This window comes from Mchenga conophoros, linkage group LG13 (assembly GCF_057382185.1).
Source record: "Mchenga conophoros isolate Kocher_MC1m ecotype Shallow Benthic linkage group LG13, M_conophoros_male_GT1.1, whole genome shotgun sequence".
NCBI classification, from domain to species: domain Eukaryota; kingdom Metazoa; phylum Chordata; class Actinopteri; order Cichliformes; family Cichlidae; genus Mchenga; species Mchenga conophoros.
Genome location: NC_140538.1, coordinates 11,177,640 through 11,198,723, shown reverse-complemented (window position 1 = coordinate 11,198,723; position 21,084 = coordinate 11,177,640). Strand labels below are relative to the sequence as shown.

Sequence of the window (21,084 nt, the reverse complement as noted above, 5' to 3'; positions counted from 1 at the left end):
AAATGTAGCTGCAAGTGCCAATGAAGAGGCCTAGCAGTTACAGAGTTGTCACCATGGAGAGTTGATTGGATCCTGTTAAAAGTATGGCTGTAAGTACCAATAGCAAAAAGCTTTTTCACTCATTAAAATGGCCAAAGTGGTCAAATAATGCAATTTTTTATATTACCTCAGGAAGGGGAGAAATCGTCCTTCTTCATGTTTTTTCTGCTAGTTCTGCTGCTGGTGTCATGTATAGACACCAAAGTGGACAGCACTCCTTCATGGGCTTCTCCTATTAGTGCTTATAGCCACACTGATCACATTTCTTATTTTGTTTTGGGGTTTTATCAGCTTTGCCTGATTTGATCTCTCAGATCTAGCTTGCAGGAGTAGATCCTTCTGTCTTCTCCCAGTATATAATTATTATTACTTTCCTATGCCGTCTGAACTCTTTGACACTCTCCCCTTTCAGTATTTGTCCTGCTGTATCTTCCATCTCCACTTAGCTGCTACCTTGCTCCAATCTTATCTTTCATCCTTCTGTTCCTTACTGCTCTTTGTGATCAACTCCCAGTACAATCTGCTGAGGGCAGCACTGGCCCACTACCTATGTGGCACCGGTTGGCACTGCTGTGTCCACCCAGGGTAACAGAGAGAAGCTGATGGAACGAAGGCAAAAGAAGGGGAAAAAAACTGAACAAAAAGCAGCTATGCAGGAAAAAAAGAGGATGAAACGACAAAAGGATAGATCAATCAGGTAAAAGAGAATGAGAGAGGTAAAAGAGAAATGGGGGGGGGGGGGGGGGGGCAGAGAGAGGTTCTGTCATGTTGGATGAAAGCTGGGCCTACTGGGTAGTGGGCACTGGGTAGCGCCACTGATCCTGCCACCCTCACAGCAGGGGTGTGCAAAGGCACAAAAGTTGAACAGATGACACGGTCACACGAAAACAACACACACTTTTAAACACAGATTTCAAAATCGACCTGCACTGGATCTTCAGCACAATCCTCTAAAACGTATAGAGCTACTGGTAAACCCTTCTCACCATACCTATTTAGAAAGATATGCAAAAGATGAGTACAGAATGAGGTGAAGGGTGGATGGTGGATGGATGGCAGGGGGCTGGTACTCCCTTTCGTTTTGTCCTCTAGCAGTAGTGTGTGTATGTAGGCCAGTGTCCCAGGGCACACTTGGCTGGGGTGGCAACAGTTGTAGCCGACAGATTTGCCTCCATCTTGCCTGAGGTCTCACAGTCAGCGATCTGTCTTTTCTATCCATTCTCAGCCTCGCCGGATGGATAGATTACAGTCCTGCTTAACAATCTTCATACTTACAGTAATGAGTGTGAATATTCTCTGGTGGATTTATAGCATCTACATTTTAACTGCGAAAGACATAAATAAGCTCCTGAGTTAAGAGTGAGAAGGACAGTATACCATGGCTGCACATTATCAGTTATCAGCCATAACATATAACATGTTTATATATAATACTTAGGTTGTGAATACTAGTGAGAAATGTGTGCACTGGCTGAGAACCTAACAAGAATGAGTTCTCTCTGTATTGCAATTCTGTAATGCTCAAACTACTGTGTTTCCCCACATAAACTATCCACACTTGCACCTAACTGGAAAACTGTTTTAAACCTACATGCATGATGAAAATAATAGTATTTAATCGTATAAAATCACTGCAGAATACAATTGCAGCACATGAAACACATGTTTAAGAGATCAGGGAGTACCTGGTAAGGCCAAAGCCATAAAGTCATATGTACTAATGCAGTAGTAATGCTGTTCTAAGAACCATCTTAGATCTATTACCTGATAGTCAGATGCCTCAAGTCTGGTAAATTTCCTTTAATGTTATCCACACTCAGGTAGAATAAAGGGAAAAGACTCATAAGCAGAGCATAAGAACCACCAATATAGAAGGAAGATACATTTATTAAGATCACGGGTGAAAACGAAATATGTTAGTGACTTTATGCATGATTTCAAAAGGCATTCAGACACTGACCTACTTCACGAAGTCAATAAACATCAACATAACATCCTGCTCAAGGGGTCACATTTTTATACGTATAGTGCCAATTCCATTAAAACTGTACAAAAATGGTTTCAGTATAAATTTGCTAGTATTTTAATAACTGTTTCATGGCAAATTAACATAACCTTTGAACAGTTAACCAAAGAAATACAGCAGTGACAGGAAGATCAAAGGAGACAGTTAAAAAAGCTAAAACGAAGACACAAACAAGTAGGTCTCAACAGATTGAGCGAGAGAGGCAGGAAGAGTGCAAGAGAGAGAGGCGAGGAGGCACGATGGCAGAGAGGGCACTCCGACAGCGAGGAGAGAAGAACACGGCAAGGTCTCGTCACCGGGCCAACGGGCCCACCACTGTCAACATCATGGCACTCTGTGGTACACACACAAACACACACACGCACACACGGCTGGCCGACGGCCCTCCCAGCTGCCCTATCCGTAACTGTCTGATTAGTTGTGCTAAGCAGCCCCTCCCCTGCCAACCATGGTGCCATCTGCTACCCAACAACATGGCCGCCGACCAGACAAGCACACACACACACAAACACACACACACAGAAACACACAGCGAGTCTCATACCTGGCACTGCACTGCTGCTGTCACACAGAGACACACACATCAAACTTCACAGACACAGGTGTAGCCCAAAGGTATCAACACATAACATTCACACACAGACGTGCACGCACGCTCGTCTAATTGCACGCTCGCAAACAAGTCAATACAGTTCACGAAACAAGAATACTCCAAGCATGTGCGCACACACAAGAATACATGCACACAGTTGCCTTAGAGGCAGAGTGCATTCATGTTCGTGGTGACAGTGGTTAGACACTCTTAATGCCAGGTAGAAAGAGTGATGCTGTGCTCAAGTGGTGTGTGTGTGTGTGTGTGTGTGTGTGTGTGTGTGTGTGTGTGTGTGTGTGTGTGTGTGTGTGTGCTCGCTGGCAGCGCTTGAAGGTTCATTATGGCCCCCGCCTCTCCTGAGCGACTGCAGCCCGCGTGGCGCCCCGGCCCTTTTATTCCGGGCCGTGATTGGACAAGGGCCTCCCGCCGAGTTGGTTTGCAGCAGTTTTGTCGCGCCCAGATTTCACTCGCTGCTCAAAGCGAGCCTCTGGCGGGACGCGGCATCTGCTGCCTCACCTTCCTCATTTACACTTCTCCGCCCTCGCACACACACACACACAGTTCTGTTCACCGCCTTTCCAGACCTTGCTATCACGATGTACAACAGAGGGGAGAAAAAAATAGAACGACGTAGAGGTACAGAGGGAACGCAGCAGCGTGACGTGTTTAATAGAGTTTGGGGAACTTCATGTATAAGAGTCACAGCGGTTGGTCCAGAGTTTTGTCTGCCTAACCCTCTCGCTCTGTGTCTCTTTGCACCCATCTTCTGATTTCAGGGTCACAGAAAGGAGACTGTGGCCTTAAAATACACAATGTATGCTTCTCTCCTTGCCTGGCCTATATGGTTGCTTTTGTATTTCCCACACTACCAATTTGGTGCATTCCATCATTTCACAAGTGCCTTAAATGTCTCACATTTTTGCATCTCTAATACATCATCTCTTATGCCCTAACCAGACCTGGTCTAGTACCAAATATATATAAGTTTTCTGCAGAAAGCAATGCAGTGATGGCATGCATAACATAGCTACAAGAAACACAAGAAAGACTTCAATAAACAACTACACAATCAGAAAATATTAATCAGCCCTTTCACTTTTCTTTCTATTTGTGAAAATATAAAGTGATGCCAAAAGGCAGGAAAGATGTTAGTTCATGCAGTACAAAGTCTACCAAATCTTTTCTATTTACTGCAACTATTTGTTGGTTAAAGCAAGAATACATGGCAGATCAACAATGGTGTCTTCACCTCGCTGTTGGATATGCTCTGAATACATCAGTGAATATGCACCTCTGTATAGCCCCCACTAATGGAAGTGTTTTTCCAAGGCCTCTTAATAAGATTATTTCCAAACCTAAGGCTTTGTGTAAAGTGCCAACAGAAGCTTCAGCCTCATGGCTTACATAGTTAGGTTCATAAATATCTGGACTAGAGATGGCACGATACCACTTTTTTTATGTCCGATACCGATACCGATATCATAAATTTGGATATCGGCCGATACCGATATGAATCTGATATAGTGTGTTTTTTAATCAATAAAACTGTTTTTGTAATATCTTGCTGCATTTTGTATAAGTTCATACTCAAGTTTAAAAACAAACTAACACTAAAGCTATTCTGTTATACTTGTATGCAAAAAAATACAGTGCACCCAAAATATTTCATAGTTCAGCAATACTGATCAATCTAATAAACGTAAACCTACTCCATCCTCCCTATTCTGGTATTTTAAAGAGTACTTAGCATAAATATTAAGCAACCTAACTAATAGGGTTGCAAACTCCCAGCAAAACTAGCTTACTAGGGTGTATTAGACTTAATAGTTACTATATACAGTAATGAACTTCTATGCATTTTACATCAGATTAAAACTTTGGGTGTAAGATGCAGATAATTGTTTATTAAAAGCTAGATATTTTAAATGAGAATAAGAAAGAAAAGTATGTCTTTGTGCCCCCTTTTCCCTGTTCATGCCCTATGGCCCCCCTGGCTAAACTTTGCTAGATCCGCCCCTGCACAGTTACCAGCCGTCAGCTGCGTAGAAAAGGATTCTGGTGTAGAAAGTAATATTAAATAAATTCTAACAACAGATTATCAAGCTGTTGTTCAGCCGCTGGTTTCCTCTTTCTGGTGCGAAGTGGGCGATAAACAAACAAGAGAGATGGACTCGCGACAGAAAAGCCGATCAGCTGATCATTAATCAGTTTCATGATTTAAGTAGCAGCAGGAGAGGGAGGGGGAGAGAAGAGGCAGTCGCTCCATATATCGGGTGTTAAGCATAAAGCTGGAATGCTTTACAAACATTCAGAGATGAACTTACACACTTGCTTTACTTCTCTCTGGGATAACTTCCTCGGAGATAAAATGCCGGTTTGGTAGCAAGGCTCCAAATGCTCAACCAGACAGCTGACAGGTCTTGCAATGTTATAGGAATTTGTTTTATTTATGTATTAATCACATTATTTTATTGTACAATGCCTTGGTGCCACTGGATTTAAACATGTTCCACACTCATTCATTAAGACAAATGGTGGAGGGGTAGTAAGGAAGTTGGGGGAAGCAGACCACTCCACAAGAAGAGTCTTTTGTCTCTTCCAGAACTCTGGGAGGTAGCAAGGGAGTGTGAACCTTAATGTGTGAAACAGCTGTGCACTGCCTTTTGATATTTAACTGATATTTAACTAGGCTCAGGGAGACTCTGCTGACTGTCTCCCCTTGGTCATGCAGGCTCTCCACCAACTTGGTTTTCTGTTTATTGTGTGTTTGGATTAAAGAATGTTAGCTACCGCTCACCGCTCGTCTGCAGGCTTTATTTAATGGAAAACTTCCACAACACACGCCACAGCCGCTCTATCGTGTGACGCATACTGCTCCGACGTGCTACAGTTAAGAGCCGAGTTATGCCATGTCGCAAGTTTTGTGAGCTGCTTTTGTGATATTTAATGGATCGGATTAAATTTTTTATTTCTCTCCGATATCCAATCCAGTAATTTAGGTCAGTATCGGACCGATACCGATACGTAATATCGGATCGGTCCATCTCTAATCAGAACAGAGACAACCTTTTTCCTAATTTTGGTTCTGTACATTACCACAAATTTTTTTAAATGAAACAACTCAGATGCAGTTGACTTTCAGCTTTGATTCAGTGGGTTGAACACAAAGACCTTTACTGCAGCAGCTTTCAGTTGCTGTTTGTTTGTGGGCCTAAGTTTAGTCTTCAGCAAATGAAATGCATGCTCAGTTGGGTTAAGACCAGGTGACTGACTTGGCCATTCAAGAATAATCCACTTACTTGCCTTAATAAACTCCTGGATTGCTTTGGCTGTATGTTTTGGGTCATCATCCATCTGTATTATGAAACGTCATCCAACCAATTTGACTGCATTTACCTGGATTTGAGCAGACAGTATGTCTCTGAACACCTCCGAATTCACTCAGCTGCTTCTGTGCTGTGTCACAGCATCAATAAACACTAGTGTCCCAGTGCCACTGGCAGCCATGCACACCAAACCCATTGCACTGCCTCCGCCGTGTGTTACAGATGATGTGGTATGCTTTCGATCATGAGCTGTTCCACACCTTCTCCATAGTTTTTTCTTGTCATTATTCTGGTAGAGGTTGATCTGAAAACTGTGTTCAGTTATATTAGATGTTTTTCCAATCTAGCTTTTTTATTACGAAGACTTATGAGTGGCTTGCACCTTGCAGTGAATCCTCTGTATTTACTTTCATGCAGTCTTCTCTTTATGGTAGACTTTAATACGCCTACTTCCTGGAGAGTGTTGTTCACTTGGCTGGTTGTTCTTGGTTGTTCTCTTCACCATAGAAATGATTCTGCGATCATCCACCACTGTTGTCATCCATGGACGCCCAGGTCTTTTTGTTTTCACCAGTGCTTTCTTTCTTTCTCAGGATGTACTAAACCAGCGGTCCCCAACCTTTTTTGCGCCACGGGACAGGGACACCGAGTTAATGATAAAAACGATAACAAAATAACACTGAAAACCGATAAAAACCCTGAAAACCATACATTTCACACCTTCGCCTCAACTCTCGCGGCCCGGTACCAAACGACTCACGGACTGGTACCGGTCCAAGGCCCGTGGGTTGGGGACCGCTGTACCAAACTGTAGATTCTGCCACTCCTAATATTGTAGGAATTTCTCTGATGTGTTTTTTTTCCTGTTTTCCCAGTTTAAGAATGGCTTGTTCACCTGCATGGGAAGCTTCTTTGACCGCACGTTGTCTGTTCACAGCAAACTCTTCCACATGCAAGCACCACACTTGAAATCAACTCCAGGCTTTTTATCTGCTCAATTTAAAATGACATAATCAACGAATTGCCCACACGTGCCCATGAAACAACAGAGTCAATTGTCCTATTACTTTTGTTCTCTTTAAAACGAAGGTGGCACAGGTTAAGAGGCTGAAACTCCTAAACCCTCCATCCAATTTGAATGTGGACACCCTCAAATGAAAGCTTAGAGTCTACACATTATATCCATGTACATTATATAACTATAATTGTAATATGTTTTATCAAACAAATAAAACCAAACTAAACTTGCGTCAGTGTCCCAATATATATGGACCTAACTGTACAAAACTTAGCTCTCAATTCCACCTGCATGCTTATCCCTTGACTTGTGGGATAAGCGTCATTTTATCATCATTTTGAAGAGGGATGTTTTAACCCAAACCAATATTTCTAGCTAATCCTAATCTAATACTTTTTAAGGGCCTAAACCTCACAAGCAAATGAAGGAGCAAGTTTAAGAGAATGGTAAAAATGGTAAATGGCCTGTATTTATATAGCGCTTTACTAGTCCCTAAAGACCCCAAAGCGCTTTACATATCCAGTCATCCACCCATTCACACAGACATTCACACACTGAAGAGAAGACAAGACATAGCGCCAAGCACAAAGGTCCTAATGGAAGGCAAACTGTGGCCTCCTGGGTCATAAACATTTGACTCTTTCAAATAGGACTGTTAGCATGCAATACTGCTGCAGTGGGTGCACTTAGCACAACTGCCAAAGAACAGATCAGGACACGCTGATCCAAACCCAAAAGACCTTCCCCATCTCACAGCCCGCTCTGCATTATCCAGTATCAACCTTTGGAAACTGTGACCCCAAATGCATAAAGATGAACATTTGCTGATAGGATTTTTAACCAGATATTCACAGATAATCATCACTGCAGATTTTCTCATAAGAGGTTTATTCAGCCTCCTCGGCAAATTTGCTGCCAGGACAATTTCAACTGAAGACTCGTTCTTCAGGTGTTTGTCACATACAGGCACAGATTATATGGACCAGCATGTTCAGATATTTCCTGGCTGAAGACTCCACACAGAAGTTTTAGGTGGAAAAACTGAGCGCAAGTAAACTTATTCACAGAAGCAGTTTGAAGCTCCAGGTCCATCTACATCTCTAAGCAAGCACCCTAATGAACATGGATGCTTGATTTCATGGGGATAACAAAACCGGTGGAAGATCTGGAGCCTCAGACATTCATCTCGGCTCAAACACAATGCAGGCCCACAGGTCTCAACTAACCATGGATACACTAACGCATGCAAACACACATCTCAGTCCTATCTGGCATGTGTTGAAAGAGAAGTTATGCTGGGCAGTTTTCACTATGGCCTTTGGGATGTGTGATCACAACACGGGGAGAGATGAGGCCGGATGGAGACATGGAAAGAAGAAAAGAAAGAAAGTGAAGAAAGGCGGGAGCAAACAAACAAAACAAACTTAGTAAAGCCCTCTGCTGGGTTGGGGCCGGGACTGGAGAGTGTGTGTGCGCATGTGAGGCGATGTGAACAGAGTGGCGGGGATTAGGACAGATCCTGGGCTGTCCAACTCACAGCTGGCTGATGATCCAATCCTGGAGCACAGCGCAGCGCACCAGCCGCCATGGGACCCCCGGATGCGTGCTTGCATCTGTGTGTGAGCGCGTGTGTTTGCGTCTTTGTGTACAGGCATGTGGGTTAGACTGATGTGAATATCAGCGTGCACGTTTGCAAAGATGCCGTTGTACAAACAAATATGTGTGTGAGTGTGTGTGTCCATATTATATGTATGTGTTTATCAGGAAGGAAGGTAGGGCTATCAGAAATCAAACAGAAGCTGTCTGCGCTTCATGTCCCCCCTGTTTGAAGGCGAGCTGTGATCATTTGCGCCACGAGAGGTGGACCGAATGAAAGAGAGGAGCGAGCAAGTTGCAAAGAGAAAAATCAAAGAGCTGCCTTCGAAGGCTGGCCATATAAATGCCTTCCAGCCTTGCTACCGTGAATCTCACCCTCTCCTCTTACTCTCCAACAACACACACACACACACACACACCAACAAAAATACAGCCCAGTAAAGCTACAAAGACTCTTGGATGGCTCTGTAGCGAACAACAGCAGAGGGCATGACTATGAATGAAATACATGTAGCTCTGCATAACCCCTGAAGGCCCACAGATGGACAGAAAGAGAATGACACAGAGCTAGTGAAAGAGCAGAGAGACACAATCGCTTGAGGTTTCATTTGTTTCATTTCGAAATGGCAAAAGAAAAAAGCGATGAGGACATGACAAGTAAAAGGGGGGGGGGGGCGGGAGAAAAAAACAAACATAATGCAGTGCTGAGGAGGGACAAAGGCTTTGACCAAACTTCAACAGGTGTGTACGATGCATGTATGCTACCATCTTTGCATGGATACATTTTTGTGCAGAGCCATTGCACCGCTAAGACTTGGTTTTTACCATCACAAATTTGATGAATCTTTAAGATGTGAGTGAAATATACCATTCTCTAAAGCAGTTAAATCAACAGAGATCCCATATCCATGTATGGATGTTAAGACTTTGCACACTTCTAAGAAAACTGCTTTTTGGAAACAGGCCTGCTGGACAGCTTTCTGTGTCCTCGGCAGACTTTTTCCTTCAGAGCTCAGAGTAATGATTAACCAAATATCAAAAGTAATGAGTTGAAACTGCTTTAAAGTGCATCTCAGACGGACAAACCTTTAGTCTGTACAGTCAAACAGTGTTCAACATTTACTGTAACAGCACAACAACTCGTGGTGGATTGATACCTCTGTGTTAGGAAACTGTAACTGCAGAAACATCTGAAAAACTACCATTTAAACTACGCCTTAACCTGACATGCACCTCCATGGAACTATAACTAGACGTCACATCGACCCAGCCTGCAGCTATTGTGATTGGCCTATTAGGTGTGTTCCTCCTGTGTGTGTTTCTAGCTATTTTTCACTGCAGTTTCTGAATGAATCAGAGAAAGAATAAGAATTATCATCTAAACATGAGAAATTACAATCATAGCCTTAATATTAGTACTTACAGATGTGGTCAAATTCTTGAGGGGAGACTGCCAAACTATTGGGAGTGGGAATGTACAAAAAAGGGGGAAAATCTCCCAGGATTTTTGGGTAGCACTGCATTTAAAACACTGAGCCACAACCACAAGATAATAAACACATTGCAGAAGGCCACTTGCATTGGTTACATTGTAGAATCAACAAAGATTTACAGCAGAAGTGGAAATCAACTGTCAGCCAGCTGCTATAAAAAGCAACTTTCAGCTGCTGCCTTATTCACGGGAGAGTCGTCATAGCAGGTAGCTCCACAGGTTTCATTGTGTCTCCTTTCAGCGTCAAACCAGGAATCTTTCAGCTGTCAGAAAAATGTGCAAACCACCGCACTATTATGGAACCATCCAAGCTTAAAACCAGGGGCGGTTATGGGTATTAATCATTTTTATACTCTTATACTCTTTTGCCTTTAAATGTGACTAAAGGTGTTACTGTGTGCAAAGACTTAAGACTTCTTCTCATCTAAAACTGTTTAAAAAAAAGAAGCAGCCATATTAAATCTCTATCAGAAGTGGTTTTCACTGCTAATGACCAAAATTGAATCTGAATGGCTACATGCTTAGCCAAGTCAACAGCTGTCAAACATCTAGTATGCAACTGAGGACAGATAAAACTATAAACTCTCTCATGCACATACAGGCGCACACATGGCAGTAAAATGGTTTCGTCCAGTAGCTCCTCTAGTACAGGTCAAAGTCATCATGTAGCCACATTAATATGCATGTCATTCTCCACAGCTGGCTGCAAAATGCACACACGTGTGCACGCACGCACACACGCTCATTACATCATCTTTTTAAAAAAAACAAAAAACACACAGCAGCCAGTCATGAAACCAGTGTGTAAATGCTGGCCAGCTGACAGACAAACACACTTAAACACAGATCAGAGCCAGAAGCAGCAGTGGACACACACACTTAAACCAGACACACATATACACACTTAGATTGCACAAACTTGCATCCCGCAGCCTCCAGCACCACGGGACACCGCCACCACATCTGTGCCCATCTCAAACACCTCGGCTTTGGGCAGCGGGGGTGAGAGAGTGCCCTGAGCGGCTGGCATTGGCTGGCGTGGCCTTGGCGGTGAATGGTGTGGAAGGAAAAAGCAGCCAGAGGATGACAGGAGGGACAGAGGGAAGAAAAAGACAAGATCGTAGTAAGAAAGGAAAGAAAGAATAACGTCAAAGGGAGGACGGCGATAGGATAACGTTACAGGGGAGATTAGTTTCAATTAAAGAGGAGACAGAAAGGCCAGATAAGGACAAAAGAGCAGGTGGCAGTAAATATGAATCTATGCCCAAATAGGTGGGATGAAATCATAAAGAATATCAGAGGTCTTGATATAGAGATGCTGGAAAAAGCAGGACAGAATGGTGCAAAAATAGATAGAAAGATAATGGAGGGGTGCCGGTAGTGCCCGTTGTGAGGACGGGTGCAGGGCACTGGCAGGTGGCACTGAGGCCAGGCTGTCCAGTGACCATCAGCCGCACTGTTGTGTGTGTGTGTGTGTGTGTGCGCCAGGGACAGAAGAAAGGCTCAGGCGCCATTTTGGCTCTGTTGGAGCTGTTGCTGGGTTGGGCACTGGCCTGGTGGCACAGAGTGGGCAGTGTGTGTGTGTGTGTTGTGTTGCATTATGTTGTGGCATGCTTAACAGGATTAGAGGTGACCTAGTGAGGTCCAGTTGGTATCGGGACCATGGCACAGCGGCGCGCATGTGTGTTTATGTGTGTGTGGTTTGTATAATAGGATTAGCTGTTACCTGGTGCGGTACAGTTGGTGTGCTGATCTGAACTGGACTGGACTGGGCTGAGCTGGGCAGGAGCTGGACAGAGGGGAGCACTGTGTGTGTGTGAGTGTGGTGGCATGTATAATAGGATTAGGTACTACCTGGTGAGGTGCAGTTGGCGCTGGGCATTTGCCAGCTGTTCTGCTAGGCTCAGGGCTTCGGCCTGCCATTGGCTCCCATCCTTTTGGACCGCCTCCAGATGCTGCCGACAGCCAACCAGCTCTGAGCTCAGCCTTTCCACTTCCTGTCCCGCAGAGATGGAAGAAGAGAGGAGGTGAGGAAATCTTTCACAACAACCCACCCTGTGCCCTCAGATGAACAAAACATTAAAGCCTGGTTACAATAACATGTAAAAACTGAGCAGGACAAAAAAAGGACGTCAGGTTTGATCTTCTGAACCTCAAAATGGAAACACAGAATATCCTGCATTCATTATTTAAATTTAAAGGGACAGTTCACCCCAAAATCAATCAGAACCTTTAATGCCATTTAGTCATATAGATTGTTTTGGTGCGTCTTGTCCAGTTTTTGAGGTGTGTAGCAATGTCTGACTTCTTTATGGCATTTGCCTTGTGGTGCTCAAAGCACACGAAATACACTTAAAAGACATAAAATATATTTCTAGAAATCATGACAGAGTTATCCCAAACTACTACCAATACTTCCTCATGTAGAGTGGTGCATCTGTCAGCTTTCTTTTAGTAACCAGGTCATGACTTCTGTAAAGAGAAGTTAATGCCAATGCCGTGGGGCTTTGAGCACCACAAGGAAAATGTCATTTAGCTGTATTATATTCAAAAGAAGGCTGTCATTTCTACAGTGGAAAGGTTCACACCAAAACAATCTCTATCACTTAATATCACTAAAGGCTGAAGGAAAAGTATGCAAATTTGATTTTGGTGTGAACTGTTCCTTTAACAGTTTGGATAATTGATGCTTGTGCAAATAACTTGAGAATAATTTGGAAAATTTGAGTTTTAATACTCATTTTGCTTGCTATGCTTCATTGCAGACCCTCAAAAAAAGAAAAATAAAGACTATTTATGAAACAATCAACTCTACAAAATACTGGGTCTGTAGCCGACTTAAACAAATATCAAATAAATCCTAACTAATCAATACATCGGCACATACCTGTGCTGCCTTTTCCATCCGTCTGCTGGTCTTGGCGTTGAGCTCTCTGAGCTCTCGTTCAGCCTCCTGTTTCTTCAGCGCGGCCTGGCTGAGCTGATATCTCAGATCCACACATACCTATAGATGAACAGTCCTCATTAAACAAAGGCGGTCTTTTAATTAACAAGTATGTCACATTCAATGCTTCATCATTTATTGATTTTCTTTTTATTATCCTATCATGTCCTTACTTTGAAAATCACCCATCTAAATCAGACTGTCTCGTTCCCAGGCTCAATGTTTTTACACTCGTGTATTTGACTAGTTTCACATTTCATCATCCCTAAAAGCACCTACTAATTCAGTCTTTCACCAAAAATATAAAAGCACTGTGATGTTTAATCTCGAATCCTCCCCTAGAAGGATTAAGAAACAAACACAAATAAGACGCATTTGAAAAGTTTTGAGAATCTCTTTGAATTATTAGAAAGATTTGAATCTGGCTGTTTGTTGTAAACTAAGTTTTATTTTTTTAAGATTTGTAAAATGATATGAGGGTTGAATTTTGTGTGAACCCACACACTTTGTTTGTCTTTTTCTGAAGTCTTTTTCAGCCTGTGGGTTGCCATGTGTCGATTGAGAGGAGCAGATTGCTGTTCGCTTTTTCTTTCGATTCACTTGGTTTATTTTTGTTTTTGTTTGTGTTCTTGAATTGTTCAAAATAAATACAAATATTAATGAAAGAAAAATATGCTCTTGCATTTACGTGTTCAAAAACTGAATATAAAGTTGGAATAGATTATCTTTTGCTGCCATCCAGTGGATTTAGAAATTAAATGCAAGCAGATAGTGAAGCATGTGGGTCCTTAAAATTAATAGTTCTACTTTTTTAAACAACAACAAAAGAGCTTTTTGCTTTTTCAATCCCACACTTCTAAAGACAAACGCTGGCTCATGCTTATTTGAAATGCTCATCATGCCATCAATAGAAGACATACTGACACAAAGTTTTCTTGCGCAAACAGCATCCGATACCTTTGTGTTTTCTTGTTCCTGGCTGGTAAGTGTGCGGAGAGTGTCCTCCAGCTGACTGGTCAGTGAACTCTTGTCTCTGAGAGCTCTGTCTAGCTGTCCTTCCAACTCAGCGACACGCTGGGAAAGGCCAGACACCTGACAGACAAACACAGTACACCATTTCAGTGGCCATTTCACTGCAGCGTCACTCAGAATTCAAGTAAAATGTCCTGCAAATACAAACATTTTTTTTAGGGTATCATTACCGTACAAAACATAACAGACATAAACTCTAAGTACAAGAAATATACAATAGCTACTGCAAAAGCAAACAGCAATGATTCAATTTCCTACTTTTTACTACTTAATGTTTCATTAAAAGAGTATTTTTTTAAATTTGTCTGTTAATATAGTTATTTACAGTATTTTACAGGCAAATGAACAGACTCATTCTTCTGTAATCCACTTCTTCTGTGAATTTCCCAATTCTGCGACTAATAATCATGTACATGAAAAGTAAGACTAACTATATTCGTCAGCTCCTCTTTTTGTTTGCGGGCCTCTGCTCGGCCCTCCTCTCTGGCCTCAGCCAGTCTCTGCTGCAAACCGTGTGCGTCTCGGTCGAGCTGTTCTCTCTGTCGAGCCAGCTCCCTGGACAACTGCTCGCACTGCACCTCCACCTGCATGTGTACAAAAACAGAAGGGTTAACAGAGTAATAACCAGCTGTAAAGAAAACAAAAAATGATGTTGTGAGTCAACACCGAGGTTGAAGAACATATGAAAGCTGAATATGTCCTTAATTTCAAGGCAATGTTTGAGCACCCTCTAGTGGACGTATATGATAGTGGTATTCCCATAAGCTTGTACTGTATATGTATACAGTGTGTGTAGCTTATAAATAGGTAAATCTGAGCATTAACAAATGCAATGCATTCTAAATATTAACTGTATTAAGCAAAGATGGCGGTCAGCTGGAAAGTTGTGTGTGAGGATGTTTCTCTGACCCTAGCTTTCTGCAGGTTTGCTTCCTCCGCCATCTCCACAGCCTGTTTGACCTGGAGACAGGCTGACCACTCCCTCTGTTGTGTCTCTTGCTGACTGGTCCTCACAGCACGCAGAGCCACCAGTAACTCATCACGCTCTCTGAGAAAAATCAGACAAAAAGGAATTAAAAGCAGAATCTGGATGGTACACTTAACTAAGTCTAAACTAATGCTATGGTTTACGCAGTCAGTATGCTGCTGCTAACGTCTGATTGATTCTGCAGGAAGCATTTGTTACCACTGACTTTGTGAGCCTGTCAATAGCCTGGACATGCAGGTTTGTGTGAGTCCCAGCCAACACAGCTTCGTGCTGTGCACACTTCAGGCACAATCCTGCCACACGAGGAGCTCCATCAGCCTTCAGTGCATCTGCGGCCTGCTTCTCCCTGTGTCTCAGGCGAAGCTTCACCTCCTCACACTCCTTCTGACTGACTGACAGATCCTTTCTGAAAATATCAGAGAAGGAAAAGTGTTCTAAAAAGAATTAAAGATAACTGATTTTTACAGACATAAGGTACATTTGCTAGGGTTAAAAATGACTAAGGTTTTGAAACGGAGGGGATCAGAGATGGGCTTGGTATAAAAATGTAGGTAAGCTATGACTTATTTTGACCAGCCTACAAGAAATGGACTTTTTACATTTTTCTCCAGTGAATTACCAGAAGACAGATAAAAAAAAATTCAGGTCAGAATGTTTCTGTGACACCGCGTCATTGACAGCAAATAATAGTTTGGTTATTGAAACTATATGTTGATGCTCAAAGTTGGTTATTGAAAAACTCATGCTGAACAAAAACGTTTTGTGTTTTGCACTGTGACACTGAGTGGGTGTCCACTTGATCTGGTTGCAGTTTTAAATAGAGCATAAATGTCTTTCTCAGCCCTGAACATTTTATGTTGAGCTCAAAAAAAAACAAGAAGACAATAACTTGAAAAAATGAGCATTTTGTTTTTAACCAACTCCTCTGCACTTTTAACTTGGAAAATATTTAGTACAAAATAAACATTTTTTCCAGGGTATCATTAAAATACTAAAGTGACTAAACAAAAAACAATCTGCAGACTCTGAGGGCGTCAGTGGGAGGAACTGACCTTTTCTTCAAGGAATGACCCAGATGAGTTTCTGCTCGTTTGATGCCGCAAAGAACTAACCTGAGAGAGATGACCTGGGCCTCCAAGCTTTCCATCTGGGCCTGGTAGATCACCTTCAGTTTTTCCTGATGAGCACAAACATCTGAATCTAACTGGATGAAATTAAATTTATTGCAACAGCTTCCTATATAAATGTACTAAAAAACAGAATTCATGTTTCTACTGTTAAAGTTTTATTGGAGGAAATTAGCAAAAAGACCAATCTTAAAATACAATCTGGGACCATTGTGCATTATTGTGACGCATAAAATCTGATGAACACTGAGGTAAAAGAGAACCGAACGGCAACCAGTAGAGACTCATCTTTCCTACCAGCTCATTTTTCCATGTGTTGTGTTCTTCTTTCTGTAGCACACTGTGGTCTCGAATGGAGGCTACGTGGCTGTTGTCGATGACTTCATTCATCTGAGGAAAAAAATTGGAACGGGTGACCAAATCTTTAATTTGAAAGATGCTTTTATGATGCTTAAATTCAGCCTGTTGAACTATAAAAACTTTGCTACGTTAACTTTATATTCTAGTGTCTCTCTACTGAAAGTGTCCAGAGAAAAATGACTAATGCAACAGTCATAATATAATAAGAAAACAGCGTTTGGAGACCATAGCATGACTACGATTAATGCAAGCCTCAAGCCTCAGTCGCTGTTGTCAAAGCTGGAGTGTCAAAGCTGCAAAGAAATGACCGTCCTATTTTTATTTAAGTGTGACTGAGCCATAAGGTAACCTCAGTCTTTTTTATTCCTCTCATTATTATGTTTGTACTATAGGTGCCTTCATTGTTACATGCATTACCATTTTCACACACACAAAAATCAAACCAATGATTTTCACACACGCACAAATTACCGTGGAGTTTCGGATCGTGTAATCTTTTAGGGATTCATCCACAGCTTCGGCTTTCAGTTCTGAACGTAACTTCTCATTTTCCACCACCACTACTCTGATCCGCTGTTTCATTCCCTGCAGCTCTTCCTGAAGTCACACAAACAGAGAAGCCGATTAACATCCGTTCACATTAGCACACTGGGAATGAAGGACGCGCCCACACACGTACATTTGTGCACACAGACCTTACAGAATTTAACCTCAGCTTCCAGATGTTGGATGTATTCTGACTTGTGAAATACAGGAACCAAATCCTGAAAGGCAGGTAAACTGGACATCCCCTCCTGCCATGCAAAAGGGAAAGAAGAGTAAAAAATAAAAGCCAAAACACAGAAGAGCCGCAAGTGAAGTCAGTTTTAATTCCATTTTATTTCAGTTTAGCTTTCATTTGTTTTCAAAGCGGTTTTGCACATTTCACTTTTAGCACATTTTTTTTAATTTTACTTTTTTATTATTAGAAAGTGAGTCTGTGACAAATTTTAACAAATTTACAAGGCTTCCTGATGCTTGCTAGAATGACAAAAACTAAAACTGAGGGCCTTTCCTGTTTATTTTTAGTTTATTTCACTTAGTTTTCACACCTACTTTTAGTTTTTTCTTTCATTTTAGTGAACTATAAAACCATGGTACATTCAAGTATGGAGAATTGCTCCTAATCTGAGTATCAGTTCTGTAACAGGCCTTCGTCAGATCTAACGCATTTAAATGTTAAACCATGCACAACTGCTCATTCTACCTTGGATGGAGACTGTTTCTTGGAAGGGGAGACAGGTGTGGGAATTTCTCTGCCCTGCTTCAGCAGAAGGCTCTTCAGCTGATTAACTACAAAAGACATAAGAAATAAGTATGTACACAAACACATAAACACTTTATTTAAACTTTGTGTAAAAAGACTGAGAGGGGAAATCTCACGATACCCCACTATAAGGGCTGAGTTTTATCACATAACCGACTTACAACTAATCAGAAACATTTCATCACTCATCCAAGTAACTTCTTCGGTCTCAGCTGACTGCACGTTTCCCAGCCTTATAAGCAGTACAAGTGCATAATTTAGCACCATTGTGGTTCTTTTTAGAGCAAACACCATCCCCACATACACAGCAGCTAGGGAAGCAAAAGAACGTCATATCAAAGAGCTCCTTATTAAAATGTGGTTATCACAGGTTGGTTAGTCAAAGATGGGAAGAATGCTATGAGCGATCCAGGAGAGAAGAAGGACAACTGCTGCCTAAGGAAACAATCTGATCTCTTATGTTTCGGGAGTATCAGAACAGCTGAGATGCATTTTTCTTTTTTCAAAACACCATGTTTCTGTGGTTTGAAACACCAAAAGATGATCCATCAAAAAGTGGTCCACCTCAATGATCGGGTGCCCCAGAACAGACACAGTAATACAGTACATGCAGCTGCCAAGACGACTGCAGTAAATTATACATTATCAGAGAACCCAAACAACCACTGGCAGACGGGACAACACAGAATATTCAGTTTGTCAAGCCAAGACTGCATGTAATTATACCTACAGGGTACTGCCCAATCTTTCAATGTTGAGGAAGTTTGCATCCCAGGCTGGTAGGAAGTAAAAAGAGAGGTGACCATTTTTTAACACTGGAGGAGGCCTAAGAGTACATCTTTCACAATCTTGCAATGCTTTAGCCACTCCTCACTGATCAGTGGTCATGACAGTTGGCATATTAACAATCACGGGACTGAGCTCATTGCACATTGTTAGTCAGTTGCGCCAATTTCTGTCATTATGCAACTATACTGTTTATAAGGTTGAGAAAGCCTGCAGTCTGCAGAAAAAGTTACTTGGTTGGTGTAAGGTCAGTTTACAAGTGAACAGAATCAACTTTCTATGTATTCAATCAGTCACCTGCTTCACTCTGTGACTTTTGGTTCCATGCAGCCTTGTCCTCTTCGGCCATGGTTGTATAATGGTCTTCATCACCACCTCTGACCTCCTCCACCTCATCTCCATCAGGGTCCAGCTGCAGCGGAGCACTGCTCAGATGCTGGATGCTTTGGTTGGCCCGCTCTGAATTCAGCATACACATAGATGCCAGTGTAACATAGTATATCATTTATTTGATGAAATGCACAGACAACCAAAGAAGTCATGTCTATACAGCAAACAAATACACCACCAGTGTTGTGTTCACGAAGGTAAGCAGGTGGCACTTGCACAAAAACTAAGCTGTACAATCTCAATTTCACCTATTTATTTTAGCCAATCAGAAGCCAAATAATGCAAAGCTTTTATTTTGCTTAGGGCAGGCAATGCATCCTAAAATGAAAGCTTTAGAGCAGTGGTGCCAATCATAAGGCCCGGGGTCCAGAATCGGCCCAGCAAAGGCTTCAAACTGGCCCACTAAATGGCTTTGGAAAGGAGAAGGAGAACAGAAATCTTGGACTTTTAATTGTATTTTCACAAGTTTTCATACTGATAAAGACCTCCTCCATGGTCATTCATACTACACCAAAGTAATTAAAATTTAGATTTCTGCAATTTTACACATTTAGTTCTTTGACTTTCAGCCCAAAGAGTCATGCTAACAAATCTCGGGGATTAAATATGTAGTTAAACTTCTGTACACTGGCAGAAAGGGCAGTTTCCCTGGTCCGGTTCACATGAGATCATGTCTCCTTTTTAGCTGCACTTTGAGCGCCTGGATTCAGAATCTGAAGCTTCATTTTATTGTCAGCTTGTGTTTTCTTTTGGTTTAAGATTGCATTGACACTTATGTTCTGTGAAGTGTCCTCATCTGCTGCCCCAGCAGCAACAGGTGGCAGTCATGTGCCTGTCACCTGTACTTTTCCACCAATAATAGTTCTTTTCGGTAACATACCTATAGAGATAATGCTCTATTGGGCTCTGGCGGCATAAATTTAATACACCAAGTCGGTTTCATCTTACTATGTGCTAACTAACCATCCAACGACGCTCTCTTGAGCTGCCCATTCAAACAGGTTAGCAAACGTAGCACGACAAAACATTAACATACGCCTCAGCTCCTACTGCATGGAGCTTGGGTGCTCTGCTTCATCTTCATCCGAGTCTGTCGGTTTCATGGATGTTTAATCGTCGTTAAATCGCACTGTTAACTAAGGAAACATGCTAGGCTACGTACAACAATCAAAGCAACAACCATCACATCGAGCACGACGTAACGGTCGTCAAATCCCAATGGAGCTGTGCTTAGTTCATTAACCAGTATCGCCCGAAAACAGTTCCCTTTAAGTAGTGAATTTTAGATTTTACGTCACCGCCCCTGCGAGAAATCACATCAGCTTGTACCCTAAAAACAAAACGAGGCAACCATTAGCTTACGGGTCAGGCTTCCGTAAACACACGTAGCTGATGGGAATTGTAGTTGTTTTTTGTAGTCATGATACAAATGCGAGCGCTTAAAGACGAAACGTTTTTTGTTTTTTGTTTTTTTAATTCCCTAAACCCAGTTGTGAGATTACAGAAATGTTTTAATCGACGCCAGTAGGCAACACTTAATGTTAAACTACCTTCCTTGGTATTTATAAACACCAAATACTCCATATTTTAAAGTAGTATACCTTTATTTCTTATTGTCCATTCATGTATTTTCTCAGTAATTATAGGGAGTTTTGTTTTAAATGGTTTGGTATCTTTATAGCACTTTCTTACTAGAAGCCTCATTCACACACATATTCATATAAGTTCCTTTTTTTCTACACCTAAGGACTTTTAACACAACATTGGCACACTCGCAATTTAGTGGATGCACTAGGGGTAACTTAGGGTTCACTATCTTGCCCAGGATACTGAATATGTAGACTGGAGGCTGAGACTCAAACCAGTTTACACATATGATATTCCAGTTGACAGACGACCGACTCTGTCTCCTGAATGACAACTGCCTCAGTTATGCAAACATTTTAGAGCTGTCTATCAGTGCAAAAATCCCTTATTGCTCTTTTAGAAAGAAATATAAACGTGACTAAGTATATGTTGTGATGTTAAGACAACTCCCTTGTTAGATGTCATAAAATAAAAC

General features: G+C 41.9%; 1 protein-coding gene across 2 annotated transcripts in view; it reads right to left on the bottom strand.

The window, feature by feature from the left end:
* The window catches only part of sdccag8 (SHH signaling and ciliogenesis regulator sdccag8), a 49,859-nt gene extending 29,472 nt beyond the window's left edge, over window positions 1-20,387 (bottom strand). The window contains exons 1-13 of one of the 2 annotated variants that reach the window (XM_085296434.1): window positions 19,986-20,387; window positions 18,930-19,091; window positions 17,787-17,872; window positions 17,236-17,334; window positions 17,012-17,137; window positions 16,478-16,570; window positions 16,166-16,230; window positions 15,259-15,459; window positions 14,975-15,113; window positions 14,497-14,649; window positions 13,991-14,125; window positions 12,977-13,093; window positions 11,944-12,086 (exon numbers count right to left, since the gene is read on the bottom strand). In XM_085296434.1, the coding sequence (XP_085152560.1) occupies window positions 11,944-12,086; window positions 12,977-13,093; window positions 13,991-14,125; window positions 14,497-14,649; window positions 14,975-15,113; window positions 15,259-15,459; window positions 16,166-16,230; window positions 16,478-16,570; window positions 17,012-17,137; window positions 17,236-17,334; window positions 17,787-17,872; window positions 18,930-18,981 (1,409 nt within the window). In that variant the 5' untranslated portion in view covers window positions 18,982-19,091; window positions 19,986-20,387. The remainder of the gene's footprint in view (window positions 1-11,943; window positions 12,087-12,976; window positions 13,094-13,990; window positions 14,126-14,496; window positions 14,650-14,974; window positions 15,114-15,258; window positions 15,460-16,165; window positions 16,231-16,477; window positions 16,571-17,011; window positions 17,138-17,235; window positions 17,335-17,786; window positions 17,873-18,929; window positions 19,092-19,985) is intronic. The other variant, XM_085296433.1, reaches the window with a different exon arrangement.
* Between the last annotated feature and the right edge of the window lie 697 nt (window positions 20,388-21,084).